Genomic DNA, 18,585 nt, shown 5'->3' with positions numbered 1-18,585 from the left:
AACCAGTAAGCAGACGATTTATTACTTATTTAAAACAAGCTTGGAAAGTATAGTCCATTTTTGGAGAAAAAACAAGTTTTGTAAGCAGTCCTGATATTCCTTTGGATTCTGTCATCTGTTTTTGCTAAATGATTAATTATTGTGTGTGCTGAACATGTCAGAGTGCTTTCAGTTCCAATACGTTCTGTTGCAGACATAGGCATTAACACCCTGCGTCTAGAAAAGATATTACTGGGCAATTTATTTTAATTGATTAATTTTAAGTGCAATAAATATTTCTGTTAATCTCTCTTTTGTCACTGATGCCTCTAAGGTAATGGAGCTCTGATCCAACCCGGCACGAGATGGTTATGGTGTTCTTGTGGGTGCTGTCATTTAAGATGCAAGATGCCAGCCCTTTTGCCTGGATCCATTGCTGACCCACAAACCCAGGAATGCCCCTGTAACTCTCTCCTACTTCCCATCCTGATGTCCTTGCCCTGCAGTGGACAGGAAGGAGACTGAGCTGTATTCCACTGTCTCCGGGGCTTTCGGCCCCTGGCCCGGCTGGACGTTTGCATATCTGGCTTCTTCAGAGGAGACGCGAGGGTGAAATGTCAGAACGGCGTAGGTGAGATCCCTCACGCCGGGCTCACCTCCACCAGGGATCTGCAAAGCATTCCGCCCAGAAACTGCATCATCACAAGAGCTCTAGAAGCGCTGGTATACAGGCAGAGTTAACAGATGCAAAGCATGGTAAAGCATTGAACAATAGAGTAAAACCACATCCCACACAAAGGGAAAAAAGACACAGTAGAGGAAAATAAACCGGTATGATCGTGTTAAAACAATGGCACCGTGGCAGAAATGCTACAGCGAACGTTCGCATGGGATGGTACATGCAGTGCAATCCTACATCTGGGCCATCTCTTTGTCTGTCTAATGTGGATCTTTGTCTGTCAGATCCACAATTAAAAGCTGGTTTATCCTTAAGAAATGCAACCACATGTGTAGGCCAAATTCTGCCCTTAAGAAAAACTCAAAGACTGTGGAATTCAGCTTTTGCTTGTGCAAGAGACATAAAAATGTTGGTGGTTTGAGTTTCATGGATTGTGATTAGTTATTTTTTTTCCATCCACACACATACAGCTCACTTGCTGGTCCTGTAACCATGCAAGGTCAGCGGCAGCAGTTCCACTTGCAATCTGTACAATGCACAAAGATTGACTTCTTAAATGTTAAGCTCTGGGGCAAGAGAAAGTAACTAGACTGAAACAGTCTCTTCATATCTGCTTTACTGCTTGTTTCATGGAAGAACATGACTAATCAAGTTCACTGTGTGGTGAAGAGGATCCGATGAGCTCAGAGCACACTCGCCGATCACCAGACCCTATGCATGTGCACTGCAGGTCTGTTGAAATCTGAGTTGCCCATTTTGAGCTGGGGTCAAAATAGTGAGGGAGAGAAAAGATTGCGTGCATCAAAAAGACAAAAATAAAGAAGTAAAACTCTTTGTCAGGAGTAACCGCCAAAAATGTCAGTCTGGTAAATAAGACATGCAGTACCTCACATGCTCTGACTGAATCCTGGGGCCCTGCAGCACCTAATAAAAAAAATCCCAAAAGACAGCAAGAATAATTAGAATAAGAGCCAGTTATACATAACTCAGTTACATGAACCTTCACATAACTACACTTAACTTTGATATTTAATGTAGTAAGAAAAGACTGCTGGGTGCTGATTGAAAAAATGCATGCTGCAGAATATCAAAGGCCCCTGGTGGGTGCGCCAGTTTCAAATGCTGGGGTGAGTTTGGCTGGATGATGGGACAGGTGCTGACTTTGTGAGCAAGCAGACATCACTCTCTGTGCATGAGTGTGTTTGGCAGCTGACTTCATATGTGAAGTTCAAGCCACACAAAAGTCATCCAAGAGAAACAAAAGGAAAAAGGCAGCACAGTACTGTGGTTGTGTGCCTGGGGTGGCAGTGTGGAACAGTGGTTTTACCTCAGCACTACCACTAAGAAGGATTATAGGTTCAGATCCTGGGGAAATACTGTTGCTGTTCCCCTGTGCAGGGTACTGCATTACTTTGTCTCCTTCCTACATAAACAAGTACTTGTCAGACCATGACCGTCAATGAGCACTTGTTTCCAAGTTATAAGAGTGCAAAACAGTGAAGTGAGTTGTGCTGCAATATAGGTGCAATATTAAGGGATGGATATACGGTATATATATGCAATACAGGTGACATGACCATGAAGTAAAAATGTGTCATGATTGCAGACTTTTTGTGACTTTAATTATGAAAACACCTTCTTAAGATGTTTCTGCAGCACTGAGGCATAGTCAAGAGGGGAGGTTTTCGTTCCTTTTCACGAGGGCAAAAACGCGGCCTGAATATTTTAAAAAGCAGCAGGGTGGCTTACCCACTTTTCTGGAATCCCTCCTTCTCCGGATTTTGAAGTATCCAGCAGCTGTGACCGCCAGCAGGACCGGGGCCACCGCCAGGGGGAGGGCGAGGCGAAGGTCTGTACCCCTTTGGAGAAAAACAGAGCGACAGAACATTCTCGAGGAGCGTCAGTGTCCGAAGGTGTCCGACTTTGCTTTCGGGGTGGGAAGCTTAGCAGTAAGTTTAGTCTCACCCTCTCTAGGCCATAGCAATCTATTGCTAGGGGAATGTGGATCTTGGTGGAGATGCGGGGTCCATCTTGAGGGTCGAGCGCATGATTTGGGGGGATTTGAGAAAATTCAGAGAGAGCTGTGATCACAAAAGTGCAGGAAAAGTGCAGTACCATAGGGATCTACAGTAAATTAGCCCAGGTCTGCTTCCTCTTGGCTATCAAAAGACTCTGGAGTTGTTCTGGCTTGTTTTGTTTTTAGTAGCCTAGTTACTGTACATTCCGAAAGATGCATTTTTTTTCTGGTCGGTTTGTTTTTCCATTGTTTTAAAATATTTTGATTTTTAAATGTCAGATCTCCCAGCATCCCATGACACAGCCATTCCCACTGCAGCCCGTGTGGGTTTTAAAAAGCAGTGAGTCACGCGTGTCCTTTTTGAGGAACTTATTTCCAGGAGGAAAACGAGTTAAACCATTTTTCTCTCACAATATGCAGTTCCCTCTCGGTTACATTGATGTCTTTTTTTGGGGGTATGTATAAAAAATCACAATGATGAGTTTTGGGATAATATTTGGAAGGAAAGGTCCACGATTTTCCATTTTCCATTTTAGTTTTTTTTTCTCTCTCTCTCTTGGTCGCTGTAAAGCCATCTCCTTACCTGGGATGGAGCTCTGTTACGTTCTTGTCAGTGGAGTTTAACAAGGGAGGAGAAGTGGCTGCATTGTCTGAGGTTTGCTGAGCTGTAAATCACACAATTGCACAAGGAGTTTTAAAAACCTTGTTTCAGTGCAGGTGGAAAAACAAAAATCTTTTCTTTTTTTTTGTTCTAAATAAATTTGGAACTTTATTTGAATTCAACCTGTGGGAAGAAGTCTGGTGCAGGATGTATGGATAATTCCATTCGAGGCACTCTCAATGGCTCATCAGAGCTTATGCCGTTTTCTAGGTGTGAAGTGATCAGAGAGCATATGGCCCCCTGGATAGAGAGATGGTGGACTGGAGCAACTGGGATAAAGGGGCTTCACACGAGGTACAACAGCTGTGTTTGAACCCACAACCTACCAGCTACGAGTGAGTCTAGACACTTACCCACTATGCTATACCGCCCCTTTACACAAGATTAAAATTGTTTGCATAGACTATTGTTTGCAAGCAGTGCAGTGGCAGGAGAAATGTCACCCCAGGAAAATTCATATGGGCAGTGCGTCCTCATTTTTAATATGCTACACATATTTCACATGCTTTTGGGAAACATAAAATACATTACAAAACTCTTCTTCTAAATGGTGTGTTTTCATTATAATTATTTTAGAATTCTAATGTAACCCATTGTTTTTTACAGTCTGCTACACCTCTCCAACAGCCTGTATTTTTTTATACAGATACCTTATCTAAGGTGAACATTCGTGACTTTTGACCTTTTTACATTTTGCTCTCTCTGGTCTGTTGCACCCCGGCACTACACATACTTCCCACCTGATTGACCTGCTACTTCCACCAGTGCTCATTCTCAGCTACTCTTTGCGCCTGATTTTCCCTCCTTAAAAAGCTCTTTCATTTGGATCACATAGATCAGGTTCCCTCATAGTTGACAAGAGACCGTCTGGTGTTTACAGAAAAGGAAATTACCTCTCCCATCACTCTCCCTCCCTCACAGACACAAGGGAGATTGGCTTTTCACCCTTAAAACACGGAAGACAGGACAGGCTTATAAGCGCTTGTGTATTCTCTGCAGCCCACGATTTAAGGCTGGGAATGCCTGAAACGAATTGTATCAAGCCCCTTACATCCTTATCGGCCACAGTGAAGAGCTGTGTGTTGGGAAAAACTGTTTGTGATGTCCATAGAAAGCTCTCAGACAGTGACTGATGGTCTCCACATGGTTTGTGGGAGTTCCCCTTTGTTGTCCAGTGGATCTCAGCACCGAGATTGTGAGTCACTTCTGTGACTATGAGGATAGTCGAACACCCCTGGCATCGTGCCCTTAAGCTGCCTTCTCTGTGATCTTTTTGAAGACAAGGGGACAGAGGGAAACTTGAGGGAGGAAAACAAAAGAGCAATATGCAGTTGGAAGTCATTAGGATCGCGGGTGAACTGCATAGATGTACAAGGATCTAGCTCTGCGTTGGTTCTCATTTACTGTATATCATCTTAAAAGCTTCTCAAGAGATGTGAGACTATTCTGCTGAAAGAGGCTGGCAATCCAAGACTTCCAAGAAAAAGAAATCCAAACTGTGAAGACAGTAATTATTGATAATAAACACTCATTGATTAATTGGTTCATACAACACAAAAATGTTTATGCCGTAATTGATTTATCGATTGAATGGTATTTGTGTGTTTTTTCAGTTTTGTAAAACATGATCTGAAAATATGGGTCTTAAATTTAAAGTCCTGTGTAACTGTAGGACATAACTGAATGTTAGAGGCGAAAAACCTAATCTACCTGCTTCTGCATCTCACAGGCTGTCTGTCAGTCTCTGTATGCCACAGGAGAGAAACAGAGACTGCATACATGATGCACACTGCAAAAGGAAGTTTCTACCTTTGAGAACATGAAGGATGATTCTGTCCTGAACATTAATGAACTCGCCGTCTACATTCCTTCCCCAGAAGCCGCACAAGTACTCGCCAGCATCAGAGGCCACCAGTGGCTGGATGGACACCCGGGCCAAAAGGGTGCTGCTGGTCTTCGTGATGGACATGGAGACCCTGTCCTGCTGCCCGTCCGTGCTGGTCTTCAGAATGAGCAGGCAGGGGTCCGCGCTCTGCTTCCGGCACCAGGCCACCGTCGGCTGGGCGGCTATGGGGTCACACTCACACAGGATCAGGCAGTTCTGCCCCTCCGTGCCGCTGACCACCTTGTAGTTCGCCTGCGTCACTGTGCCTGTGAGGCACAAGAACCGCAGGAGGTCACCCCACCACGCGGAACCAATCTTTTCCAAACCCAGGAGATCGATATACATCGGCACGATGGGATCAGAACGATGCTAGAGCATCACAGACCATATCGGCTGTTCTTGTTCATTACCCAATAATGGTACTTGAGTGGTCAGTCCATTGAGCTAATGCTGATTGAATTGGGAGGAAGCAAATCCATTATAGTGGATTGAGCTGTAAGGTAAATTCTTGTAGAATTCAAATAAAGTGACCAAAGATCCACCTATTAATTTTCTAACTGTTTCATCCAATTCAGGGTCGCAGGGGAGCCAGAGCCTTTCCCAGCAAGCAACAGGCACAAGGTAGGATACACCCTAGAGGGGACGTCAGTCCATCAAAGTGTACACACAGACACGAACACACTCACACTGGACAATTAACCTACCAGCATGTCTCTGGGAGGAAACCCAGTCAAACATAGGGAGAACATACAAAATTCCACACAGAGATGCCCTACAAACTTAACTGTTCCTATGACATTGTTTTGTGCATCTCACATACAGTCAAATCATTTAATGCACTGACATAATTTTATTTATGTTCAGGTTTATTAAACAAGCATAAATTCTTATGAACATTTTAGGAATTAAAAAAACATGACTGTCTTTTAATAGTTTTCTTACAATTAGCTGACCTTTATAAACCACAAGGAATCAAACATTCATTCTTTAACATTTGTGTACAATAAATTCAACAGCAATGAGCAATGCTTGCAGATGTATTATTATTAATTTATTACCAATCTGTCTATTGATATATAAACATATTTGCGTCATCGGTGCTTTAATAAATTAACAGAATTCACAAGAGCTTCAGGAAAGGAAGTGAGTATAAAATTTAGCACAGTTGTAACAATGCCCGCATCTAACATTTTGCTGTGCTCCATTTCAGCCAAATGTATGTTAGTAATTCTTACCTGGTGTGAGTAGGCAAAATAAAACTGCATTTAATAGCATGCTGAAAAGCTGAAATGATGTGTGCGATTTCCTTGGCAGTGCCAAAGCTATCAGCCTGTCCCAGCCCTTCCTGCTAGGGAAATAAGACACATTGAGTTATGAGTGAGAGAGTTATGATAGGCAGAGGAAAGAGGATGTTTTTGAGCATAAAATACTGTAATATTTTCAAGAAATGCATTTGTTTGCAGAATAATATGGCCTTGTTTCTTAAACTGCTCTTAAAGAATTGTTAATTATACATTTTTAAGATTATGTTATTCAACTGTCAATCTAGTTGTTATAAAGGAACAGAGCTGTGGTATCTTAAGAGGAAGCATATTGCTATGAATTGTGGGATATATGACTATTAATTAGCCATGACTGTTTCACAACACTAGAAAGCAGAACTGTCTATTGTGATGTCTATTCCACTGGCTGTGAATAAAGTCAAAGCTAGGAGCCACAGAAAGATGTTTCACCCTTATTACTTCTCATCAGATTGACATAGCTAACTTGCCTGTCTATCTAATATAATGGCAATCTTTCAGCTCTTTTCAGGCACCCACATTTTTTAGAAAACAGTCAGTTCTGTTCTGCTTTTTTCCATGATTTCACTGAAGTCTTATGATTGTGGGAAGAAAGATGGGACAAGAAAAATTAAGCAGAAAACCAAATGTAACTAATGTGTCCTTTTGGTTCCGGTTTAGTTTTGCAGGGATTACTCCTCAAAGCATGTCAAGCTCTCCTTCTGTCTTCCTCGTAAAACAATGTGACAACAAGTGCTGCAGCAAGCATTTTCATTTAGTTATTATTTTTAGAAATCATAGCATTCCGCCTACAAACATTTAACCCAGTATTTCTGAAATGTTTATTGTCCTGTAAGCCATCACCTGTAAGCTTCTGAGCTTTCAGCACATCGCCCTTTGAAGACAGAAAAAAAGAAAACCCGAAACAGAAATATTTTTTTGTTGGTATAAATAATGATGTGGGTCAGATCTTCCACCAGCAGCTGCCCTTCTGCTGAAATGTCAGAGAAAAAACAGGTTTCAGCAGCTCAGGACAGACTGTTACACAGCTGCACACAGAAAGAAACAGGAAACCGACCAGGCCTCGAATCTGTGAGCTCTCACCTGGATATTTACAGGTTCCCTTGCCGTGGCCTGGTATAGAGACACACACTTTCACTTCATTTGTGATTGTTTTATCCATTAGATCCCTCTTACACAATCACCAATTCCACTGGACCAAAGGACAATGCAAATGCTGTACATTTGCTGTTGCCTCTCCTTGTTTAAAACAAATCACGGAGAAGCAATAGCTTGTACAGTACTTGAGTGTTTACTTTGGGACAGGAGTGTGGAGATAGGGCTATCAAAAGAGCACAAAAAGTTGATTGACTTTCAATATCTATAAGTCGCCATGTCTACAGAACTGTGAAAATGCAGGTGGGATGGTATCTAGTCTGTTAAATTTTATAAGACACATTTAATTAATGCAGCAATATTGCATCTCCTGGCTGATCCATGTATTTTGGATCTCAATAGATTTAGTTCAGATGAGAAAAGCTAATCATGTGAGTCACATGACTGGCATCTGACAACTATTCCACACAAATTAAAGCCTCTTACAAAAACTCCATATAAGGTGTTTTGAATCTAAGTCTGTATATATAAATGCTCTGAGTGCAGGGCTACCCAATGAGAAATGACACCATATGAAGTACAACATCAACAAAAATAACAAGACTCAGGAAGTATTTCAGAGATATACTGCTTATCGGTATAAAACATATATCATTCTTCTTCTCATACTTTATGAAATAGCATGTCCCACTAGGTACTTACTCTGTACTTCAACAGTTCAGAAAGTGTTTGTCAAAGTCAAAGCATTTATTCAAAGGTCAAGGGCTTAGGAAAGAATTCAAGTGAATATTGCACTCAAGACTAATTACATTCTGCTGCACGAATTACCACTTTCTTTAAGAAGACATTAAGCCCTTGAATTTTCATGTGGGCAAACAGCAGAGTACATTGCAAATTAATAAGATGAGCAGTTTGCCCATCACTTTGCCTCTCTCACACAGAATTAACCCTGGTGATATTGTAAACATAAATGGGCTCGCTAAAATCATACATTTCTATAGAACAAAGCAAGCAAACCTATCTTTAAATGAGATAGCCTAAAAATGTGGGTACATAAATGATATTTTTAACCAAATGGTAGTTGAATGTTTTACGCAACAGCTTAAACATGTTATGAATCTCATTCTCTTATAGACCAAATACCCTCCTCTAATTTGTAACTCTTTCTGTTAAGACAGCATTCCCTTAAATGGAACAGTGTGATAATGAAACAGAAACTACTGGAAAAGTCTGGTGTCTAACTTTCCTGCCACATGAAGCACAACATGATGTTGAGCTCTATTTGACATTAGAAAGCAGTAACTACACTGCTAAATATGGCGGTTAATGTACCTTTATTTCTAGGTGTATCAAGCTGTTATTATCAATTATGCTGTCTTCTTACTCTTAGCTTGAAGAAAATTGGAAACTGAGCCCACCTCTGTCACACAGAATTATCCATAGTGATATTGTAAACATAAACGGGCTTAAAGGAAAATGTAACAACCTGCACATTTTATCCATGCTTGCAAAAAATGGCATTGTTGCCAGAAAAGCATTTCCATCGTTTATTTCATTGTTGTTTAATAAATAGGGTTCCTATGTTTCAGAATCTAAAGGCTTAGGTATTAAATCGATTCTGTGACAAACAGGAAAAAAGGCCACACCAGTTAGTCCTTGACCCTTGACCCTGACCCTTGACCTTTGATGGGACGCGGAGCGCTCTCCGTCAGCCATTAGAGGAAGAGTGGGTTTAAATCACAATGGACTTCAGGTGTCTGAAGCACATGATGAGGTCCAATGGAATGGGCGGCTTCAGCTCGTTCCCGTCGAGTCTCAGGTACCGCAGCCGTGGCAGGAGATCCTCGTTGCTGAGATCCACACTCATCACTTGGAAAGGACAAATCTCTGTGCCATTGATCTCTGGAAAGACGAAACAAAGAATGAATGGGCTGTGTTAATTTCTCCAGCAGATGCAGAGAACAGAATGCATTATTGACAAAATTGGTATTATTACCACTCAGTTCTCTCATGTAGTACTCATAATTCTTTCTAGAAAGATTGTAATTGTTTCCTGCTCTTTTCAATCATTGCCTGATTATATGCTCTGCTTTGCTACCTGTCTGTCCATCCATCCATTCCATCTGTTCCTCTCTCTGCCTGTCTGCATACAGTAGCTACATTGTCTTATTGAATTTATCTTTTACACTGTGTTTACAGTGAAAAGAAACAGTAAGACATATCCCCAGTGCCTTCCCAGGACTCACTTTCAATGTTGTTGTTGTTGAGGTACAGGTGCTCCAAGCCAAGATTAAAGACAGGGATGTTGCTCAGCTTGTTGTGGGCCAGATGGAGGTCCAGGAGAGTGGAGATGTTGAAAACTGTTTTGGGCACTCCTTTGTCGGTCAGTTGGTTGTAATTCAGCCTTACAAAAGCCAGGTTGGGGAAGGCCTTAAAGTAATCTTCTGGGATGTCCTGGATGTTGTTCCGGTCCAAGTAGAGCTGATATATGTTGTGTGGGACGTTCAAGGGCATCTTCCTGAGGATGTTGTGAGCCAGGTTGAGTTGTACCAGGTTCTTGAGCCCCTTGAAAATGTTCTTTCCCAAATTGCTGTCACTCAGCTTGTTGTGGTGGAGGTCCAGCAAGGCCAGGTGCTCCATCTTGTTGAAGACCCCCGGTGGGATCTTGGAGATCTGGTTGCGGCTGAGCCTGAGCTGCTCCAGGTTGGGAGGCAGGTCGCTGGGCACTTCCTTCAGGTTGTTCCTCTCCATGTACAGGAAGAGCAGGTTGGGCAGGTTCTCGAACACCTGGCGCTCCACTCGCCGTATCCGGTTGTTGTCCAGGTTGACCCACTTGAGCTCGGTGGCATTTATGAAGGGCTGTTCTGTCACCTCGTCGATGTAGTTGTTCTGCAGGTAAAGGTAATGGGTCCGGGATGGGATGGTGGGAATCTTCCTCAGGTTGCGGCTGTCACAGTACAAGGCATTTGGGAATCCCGGAGGGCAGAAACACTCCCTGGGGCAGTCCGGGTAGATGGAGGGCGGCCCCAGGATGGGAGGAGGGAAGTCTGTCGGCTCCTTGGGTTCCAGAAGGGTGGGGGGAGGCTTTTTTGTGGGTTTTACAGGTTTCCGCCTCTGGCCTGAGACAGCACCAATCAGGAGAAGGCTTAACAGGAGAAAACACCCAAGATGGGCCCTCATGGTCCAGTAACCTGTGCAGGAAAGACAAAGAGAGAATCAGGAAGGGATGACCAAGCGTGTGTGTGTTCACTCTAACACACCAGAGCAGTGCAAATGGGAAGTGTGAAAATCAAAATTCCCCACCACTTGTTTACTGCGTGACTCCACTTTTATACACAGAGAAACCATGTTTTGTCTTAGCAACCATGTCGCTTAAAAGTTAAAGAATGTTCCCACAATAACCGCACAAGCTGCAAGGCTCTGGTGCAAAAACGCTCTCTCTGTGTGCTGTGAAGTGCTCTCTCTGCAATGTCCACGGCAGCAATTTAGTGCTTCAAAGTGAACCAGAACTGCTTTGGTTATTATCCAGCTCCAGCTGCAGCTGCAGGGATCAGTGGCACATATAAAGGAAACATTGTGCTGCTGAATCCTTTCTTGGGGTGCTGGAGCGCAGAGGAGGAACGAGGAAACACTTGGCTTCAGACACAGCTCCCTTAGGTACCTCCCTGACTTTCAGCCTTGACCCTGTGGAGCAAGTAATGTTTAACTGCCAGAAATAAAATGCGGGGGAGGGGCATTTTTCCCGATCTTTCAATTGCTTGTAGGAGTTTGTAACAACCTAAGGGAGCCAGCTATGCTGTTGAAGCCTGTACCCTGACTTCTTTCAAGAGACAGCTGGATGATATTCTTGGATCTTGGGTTGATTGGTCCTGACTCTGGAACAGGCCACATGAACCATGTGATCTGCGCTTCGTAACCTTTCTTGTTTTTGTTTGTACATGACAAGGGGAATTTTGGTAAACCTTGAAGTGCTCCAATTTCAAAACAAGCAAATATATAAAAGGAGTATTTGCTACTGTGCCTATGCTTAGTGAACAATTACTGAATTTTATCCAGCTTTTATTTTATACTTAATTTGCAAATTGACTTCAGCATAATTTTTTGTTATACTTGAATGAGTAGATTAAACGTGTAGTTGCACCTGCCTTCTAATTACACAGTGAGTCTTTCAGGAAGGTAATTATTTGTTAAAAGCCGATCTGTTATCCCTACATTACAGTTCTTTACACTATAACAGAAATTGCATGTGCATTTTGGGAAATATTTATTGAGAAAACAATGATTCTGACCTTTTCAATGAGTACTTCTTTGCAATTGATAACGATCTCCTTTCTAAAACAACGTGTTTTTTCAAATCTCAAGTAAAAGATACAAATTAAAGTTAGAACACTGTGATAAAGGATTATAGTAATTGGCCTTTTATTTGCAAAAACATATTCCAATAATGAAGGAGAAAAAAAAAGTGTATCTAAATCTAGAATTCCTCCAGTGTAAAGAAATTCAGACTTTATTGTTTGCATACAACAAAACAGTTAACAGCTCATCAAGAGATTAATCATCTTATTGAGATCAGCCTGATTTGTTTTTCTTGTCACAAGGAATGACAACACCCGAGAATAAAGTGTCCTGAAAGGATGACGGAGTGCTCAGTGAAAACCTGGCTTCGCCCGCTTGGCTGAGGGCCGACCTCCTGGCCAGAGGACGAGAGGGCTGGGACCCCCATACAGAGTGAGGAGTGACCAAGGGGCAGCTGCAGAGGTAGAGATGGGGTGGAGGTGTGAGAGGGAGAGAAGGGGGTCCCGCACAGTACTTATAGTGTTTGAGGAGAGGGAGTGATTGTGATTTACTGACAGCCGAGTCTGATTGAACTTGCTTGCTGTCATCCCTCCCTTACTTCTGTTACAAATTCCATTGAAATAACTGTCCGGTAACACATTTACTTTTTATTGTAACGTTCATGTCACACAATTGGGAGGCTTTTAAAATCAATGTTAAGGTTTTGACTAACTGCAACAAAGTAATCAGAAGAATCTATAGCAGTAAAGTCCATTTTGAAGTGAACAGATCACATTTTGTATTTTCAAGGTGATGGATCCCAGGGACGGATGTGTACACAGACCAAACCTCACTGGTCTCTGGAAGATGTTGCATGTGGGAGCTAGTGAAGCAAGAGGAATCGGCTCCAATAGTCTGGCTGTGCAGCTGGCTCCAAGCTCCCACCTCCCACGTTGTGTAAGAAGTTCCTCCTGTACTCCTGTAGCCCTAATTGCACTTCCTTGCAACTTTAAATTTTTGCCTTCAGGTCTTTCTTGCATTTGCTGAGCACACCGCTAATTGGGTTAGTACCATTTTTAAGATTTTCTAAAGTCTTAGTAAATCCCCTCATTACCTCTTCTATTCAAGACTAAAGAGAACAGCTCCATTAACCCATTGATGTATTGTATTGTATCCCTTTTATGGACAGAATCTGAAATTTGCCAGGGCAGCAATGTCCTTTGAGTAAAAAAGCAACTAGAATTGGGCACAATATTCTAAACGACTCTTAACTAGATCTTTGGAAGCCTTCACATTAAATCATTTATTTTAAATTCTATACTTTCCAATGTATACCATGACATTTTTATTGCCTCCCTGCAGGGCCTGGAGAAGTATTATAATAGTCAAGTCACAATAAACTCCTTGTCATAGGCAGCTTCCTCTAGTTCCAAATTCTCCGCTGAGCTTGGAAGTAAATGCTGGCACAGTCTTCGAGGCACTGCTGGGCTCCAGCCTCATTAATTCCCCTTTTGCCACTTTTCATTGCATCCGAGTTGTTCAAAAACAGCCAGGGACAGCTGCCAGCATTTGTACTTTATCAGCTCTTTCTTTTCCATCTGCTCTTAATTGTCCCGCACAAAGAAAACACATGTGTTATGACAATAGCAAGCAACGACGGGTCTGTGCAGGCAAAGCCTCTGGGAGCAAAGAGAGGGGGGGCATCGGGCATTTCTCGCTCCGCTTGATTGCAACACCAAAGCACGAGGCCCTGGCATGTGTGGGCCAGGCCATTTAAGGCAAATACGACAGATGTCCACTTCCCCTGCCAGAGGAAGTGGAACCTTCACAGGTACTGCCTGTGCCCACCTGTCAAGAAGGAATCTTATAAGACATGGCCCGGTTCCATTAAGCAGCTAAGTAGAGGGCGCTTATAAAGTCAGTTCGCACAACTGTGCACGGTGGAGCGGTGACGTTTTGGCAAGTGTGAATAACAACAGGGGAACTGGGATCCCCAGGAAAATGACAGCTGGCCACATGTGTGCTTGTGGTTGCACCCACTGGGCATACCCGCTGATGAGAGGAGGTGATGCCAGTGCCCTTGGCCTCTCCAGCCATTGGCTACTGGAACTGGATCTCTGATGGCCTGTTTGCACCTGAACCAGGCAGGTATTTGAGCTGCCAGCGTGGCATGGCGTGGTGATGGAAAGCCAATGCTCCACAAACACAACACAACTGGCCTCTCTGCTCTGCGAAGTAGCCTGAGGTCAATTAAAAGATATGTTTGCATCGTATTGAAGTGGACGATTGGTGAAACCTTTTCACTCAGTTCCAGTCCTTGAGATCCTCACTCCTACTGCCCTCTGATCTCTTCATTTCGTACCCTGCCCTTTTAAGTGAAGAAATAATACAATTAATTTGAACTCTTCAATTGTTTAAAATAGGGCAGAGGTACCTAATAAACACCTTAAAAACTGCCACCTATTGAAGAAAAATCTTAATAAAGGTTCCAAGAAGTAATTCTGGAGTGGAATTTTATCTCTTTGGAGCAGTAAGTCTCCAAGGCTCTTTTTTTGGGCTCATCGCCCTGAATATTACAAAACTAAAACATAACATAAAGGCATATATCCAGCCTGGATTAATGATGTACCCTGAGAGATGTAAGGACTAAAGCCACAGAATGCCGAAGAGCTTTAGATGCTAACACAATACATAACTGTAATGGAATGGAAGTGTGTTTTTTTTCGGGATTCTTTTTTCAGGGTGCTGCCTAAGATGATCTACAGATGTTTGGCTCTGGCTGCCTGGCTGACTGACAGCTGCCCGACCGTGAAGACGAGGCAGACGGACGTTCTAGAAGCGAAGGAGAAAACCTGGGGAACCTAAATGCAATTCTTTCTTCTTCCTGGAGGCGTCAGCTGCCCCCTGAAAAGTAAAATCCAGGACGGCACAAAGTTGCAACCCTGCTCAAGAGGCACATTCTTCAGAATGGTCAAAAAAGTCTATAAACTGACGTCAGTTTTGGGAACAGCAAGGTTCAGTGGGATAAGAAAGCAGGAAATGTCCCTGTTAGGAGTGAAAGCGCAGTTCTGCCTCTGCATTCCAGACAGGGAGAAAAGCCTGATGGGTAAAGTTAGAGAGGGTATGTACATACTGGATTAAACAAGTCATGGGTCTTAAAGGACTGAAAGCTACGAACAAAAGGCAGGATGGTATTTCCTGCATGGTGTAGTTCTGAAGGGGCACAATACTCTTTGAAGGGCTGTATTGTCAAAGGATTAGTGTGGGGTCCTGTTCTCTGTCCAAGGAGGTCAGTGTCTGACATGGACTTCATGCAGAAAGGGCGCAAAGTGACTGTTGTTCCAAGACAAGGTGGTGGTGAGTGAAGGGGGAGCACTGAGACAAGGGGAAGATCTTATAAAGCAGCCCTAACAACTTCTCCCAAAAAAAGAGCCAGCTCATGAAGGGCCCCTGCCTCGGTTTTCGAACCTGCCACCAGTGAAAGAGTGAGTCCAAGGAGGGAACCAGATGCCTTGCATGCATGGCTGCTGAATGAGTCTGGTCCTCTGCGCAGGTTCTGATTCTTCATGCAGGCACTGACTTTCTGGGAAACTGAGACAAAGGAGGAGGGAGGGCGTATGTGTGTGTGCCACAGGGAGGTGGAGGGAACTAATCCTATTTGCACTTTCAGGCTGAAACATTCCAATTTGTTGACCTCCACAGACATAAAGGCTCCACTTGATCCCTTTATTTAATTTTAAAGTAAAGTTTAGTATGTATGTTCTTCTCCTTCTGTTATTCTCGCACGTTTGTTTATGGACATGCAAAAAAGACTAACAGCTACGTATCCGATTAGGCGTACAGGCAGCAAAACTACATACTTTCTTCTTGTGAAATCAGACCTGGCAGATGAAATAAACGTGACCCGCGTGACAAATATTATTCCAGTGTCTCTATGTACAGCAAACAACATATTTGTATGAGCAAAGCAGCTAAATGAAAACCTGTGACTTTTTAAAGCCATTTAGATCTAGGTTCTAGACATTACATCCACAGTTTCATCCTGTATAAGATGCATAACATTTGCTCTATGTCAAATGTACTGTATAAGCTCTTTAATTGCAAAAACATGTGGGGTGTGTGCACATTTACTTGTCATGAAGACAGCTGGTGGAAACAAGCACACATTGATCATCTCGTGTAAAACATCTTCTCCCATAAAATGCACAACTGTAATTCTAATCTCCTGGAGAAACCTGGTAGTGTGGTTTTACTGTCCTTGAACTGAGAATTCAGCTGTAGACAAACTCTGTACCTGAGACAAAGCCTTGAGTATCTTTATAAAATATAACGAATGTTATTTACACTTAGCTATTTATAATACAACTTTTAAGATTAAATAAGTCCAGAATGTGCTGGTTAAGATGTTTTAGTTTTTTTTTGTCAAATACAACCCAACTCAGTATGCTTCCTTAAATACAATTTCTAAAAGCATGAACCCAGCAAAGATCGAAAAAGAATCTTTGTGCAAAACCACCTGATGTCAGAACTCTCCCATGCAACTCCAAACACTGTTGACATAATACCTTCTGAGCTTTCTGAAAACCACCACTGCCATTTGACAAGGGATTAAAATGATTGACTTTCTGGGAAGAACAGTGTCCAACAATAAACACAATCCCGCAAGTGATCGATTGAAATTGGACAGAATATCATCAATACTAAGTCAAAGTTGAAATCTGGAAATATCTTTGTAAATATCTTTACAGACTGAAAAGGTCAAACCTGTGAGCGACATAAGCTGGAGAAAACAGCCTGTGAGATGAAGCAAAGCCAGAACACGTTGGAAGAAAGTACCAGTACAAACGCAGCAAGTTTCTATAGTAACACAGAGCACTACGCAAATCCTCCCCTGCCAAGTTACACAGATTTACTGCAGTAAACTCAGGATGAAGAGCTCTACTCTGAGGAAGACAAGTGTGTGCCTCTTACCTGCTTCTTGTACCTGCCTTCTTTTAAGAAGCTGTAAGCTCTTTCTCTCCTGAAGGATTTTTCTCTCCCCTTTTCTTCCTCCCTCTCTCCTTTCTCTCTCTCCCTCCCTGTTTCTCTGTCTCTCTCCCCTCCTTGGGAATGCAGACTTCCTATTGGGTCCTTTCCCTTTTCGGATTTTTTCTCCAAAGGTCAACAATAAGGCTTTTATCCTGCAGCCAAAAAAATAATCCTTCGAGATTCTACCCACAAGCCTGTCCCTGTCGCAGAGGATGTACTTGTTTAATAATACCACCCCCCTGCGTGCTGCACAGCTCGACTGAGGGTTTTAGAAAGAAAGAGGAGAAAGAAAGAAAGACTGACTTTTGCAGCAGCCCCCCCTCCCTGTCTGTTTGAATCCAGTGGTTTTCATCAGTGTTGTATCCTTTCTTGCAGCTGTTGCTTGGGCCAACACCTATAACCCCCCAGGGAAGGCTGAAGACTTAATCTCATGCCCGATTTTTCACTATTTTTTGCTGAGTCCAGAGAAGTTATGCTTAAATGAAAAATTGCTTTTCCAATGACTCCAGGGTACTTTGGTATTTTGTGGTCACTGATCCCCAATACAGTCTGTTTTGAAAATAATTGCTCCTGTGGTTTTGTTTCTACGGAGTCTAGATGATGGTCTGTTTTTTTGTTATAATTTTGGATTGAGGGTGTGTGTGTGGGGGGGGGGGGTTAGATAATAAACACGTTAGCATCTCATTCTTTGAGAATTTCTAGCTGAGGCCGAAAAGGCACTGAAGCAGACGCCTTCTTTCCCACCTATCTGGGCCCCATGCTCCGTGAGCACAACAACACCAAGCCAGAAACCCAGAAGAACTGGAATAACGTTGCTCTGTCTCCAGTCGCAGTGTTGTATAACAAGGGCCATTACAGAATTCCTCCTCATCTCAGAAACAACTGAAATAATATCACCTCCGGTTTTAAAAGAATTTGAGTCAAGTGTTGTTTTTCTATAGAACCTCTCCAGTTTTTCTCCTTGTGAAAGTTTTGCTGGAGTAAATGAGCAAAGTTGTGGTGACGCAGTTCATTCCCAGCTGGGATTCAGGCCAACTCTCTCAGGGAATATTCCTAGTTCTGCACTGTCCACATACAGTAGATTCTAGGGATTGAAAACTGTACTCTCTGTCGTCTAATAATGTGACTTTTGTTTCAGTGAAGTGCTTCAGGATTTTTGTCACAAAAGCTACCATACAAAATAAGGCATCGTTCATTGTTTTACTATACCCGTGTCAATCATTTACTTTTCTATGACTTCTCACTTTTTTACCACATTTTGTCATCTCTTTACCATGAAGCTTCATGTTGTCTCCATGACTGTGTGGATGTCACTGTATTTGTACCACAGTAAATGTCCAGACCGTGCTATTCTGTAGTGCGGTTTTAGCTGGATTTCTGCTCCTTAACCAGTCACTTTGCAGGAATGTGTTTTGACTGTGGAGCTGTTTGTTTGTGCTCCTCTTGCCTCCCTGGCTGGGCAAAATGCAGCTGCTTGTTCATCCCACAAAGCCTTCCAATGAGCACAGCAACTTTTTGTGTTAATTGTTTTGTGGACAAGCTTTTGAATGGAGAGTGTGGTGGTGATGGAAGGGAATCATGATTCTCTCTGAAACCCTCCAAATGTCCTTCTTCTAATTGAGCTTGGAGACCTCCGGATGGGAGACACAGAGAAACCTCAAATAA

The 18,585-nt window shown here is 42.7% G+C and overlaps 2 protein-coding genes across 3 annotated transcripts; both read right to left on the bottom strand.

Annotated features, from left to right (window-relative positions):
* On the bottom strand, positions 1-6,540 carry LOC107076826 (protein CD300H-like). The gene is made up of 6 exons (XM_015342440.2): positions 6,457-6,540; positions 5,146-5,487; positions 3,259-3,340; positions 2,408-2,517; positions 1,545-1,582; positions 1-648 (listed from the first exon to the last, which is right to left on the bottom strand). The coding sequence occupies exons 1-6, from the start codon at positions 6,494-6,496 to the stop codon at positions 454-456; spliced, it is 807 nt and encodes a 268-aa protein (XP_015197926.2). The 5' UTR covers positions 6,497-6,540; the 3' UTR covers positions 1-453.
* On the bottom strand, positions 6,052-17,169 carry prelp (proline/arginine-rich end leucine-rich repeat protein). Of its 2 annotated transcripts, none has more exons than XM_006628459.3 (3): positions 16,864-17,169; positions 9,864-10,808; positions 6,052-9,519 (listed from the first exon to the last, which is right to left on the bottom strand). In XM_006628459.3, the coding sequence occupies exons 2-3, from the start codon at positions 10,795-10,797 to the stop codon at positions 9,350-9,352; spliced, it is 1,104 nt and encodes a 367-aa protein (XP_006628522.2). In that variant the 5' UTR covers positions 10,798-10,808; positions 16,864-17,169; the 3' UTR covers positions 6,052-9,349. The 2 variants fall into 2 exon arrangements, with proteins under 2 accessions (XP_006628522.2, XP_015198331.2); XM_015342845.2 differs by lacking the exon at positions 16,864-17,169 and adding an exon at positions 10,921-11,089.
* Positions 17,170-18,585: the final 1,416 nt, after the last annotated feature.

The sequence above is a fragment of the Lepisosteus oculatus genome, chromosome 5 (assembly GCF_040954835.1).
Source record: "Lepisosteus oculatus isolate fLepOcu1 chromosome 5, fLepOcu1.hap2, whole genome shotgun sequence".
NCBI classification, from domain to species: Eukaryota; Metazoa; Chordata; class Actinopteri; order Semionotiformes; family Lepisosteidae; genus Lepisosteus; species Lepisosteus oculatus.
This window is presented reverse-complemented; position numbering and strand designations above follow the sequence as displayed.

Bases quoted from the DNA above. Each gene is read 5' to 3' on its own strand.
- LOC107076826 (XM_015342440.2), bottom strand. From the start codon at position 6,496: ATGCTATTAAATGCAGTTTTATTTTGCCTACTCACACCAG. The intron at 3,341-5,145 runs GTAGAAACTTCC...TGTGATTTACAG, and splicing joins CATCCTTCATGTTCTCAAAG to CTCAGCAAACCTCAGACAAT. The intron at 2,518-3,258 runs GTAAGGAGATGG...TTTTCTCCAAAG, and splicing joins GTAACAGAGCTCCATCCCAG to GGGTACAGACCTTCGCCTCG.
- prelp (XM_006628459.3), bottom strand. From the start codon at position 10,797: ATGAGGGCCCATCTTGGGTGTTTTCTCCTGTTAAGCCTTCTCCTGATT. The intron at 9,520-9,863 runs GTGAGTCCTGGG...TCGTCTTTCCAG, and splicing joins CAACAACAACAACATTGAAA to AGATCAATGGCACAGAGATT.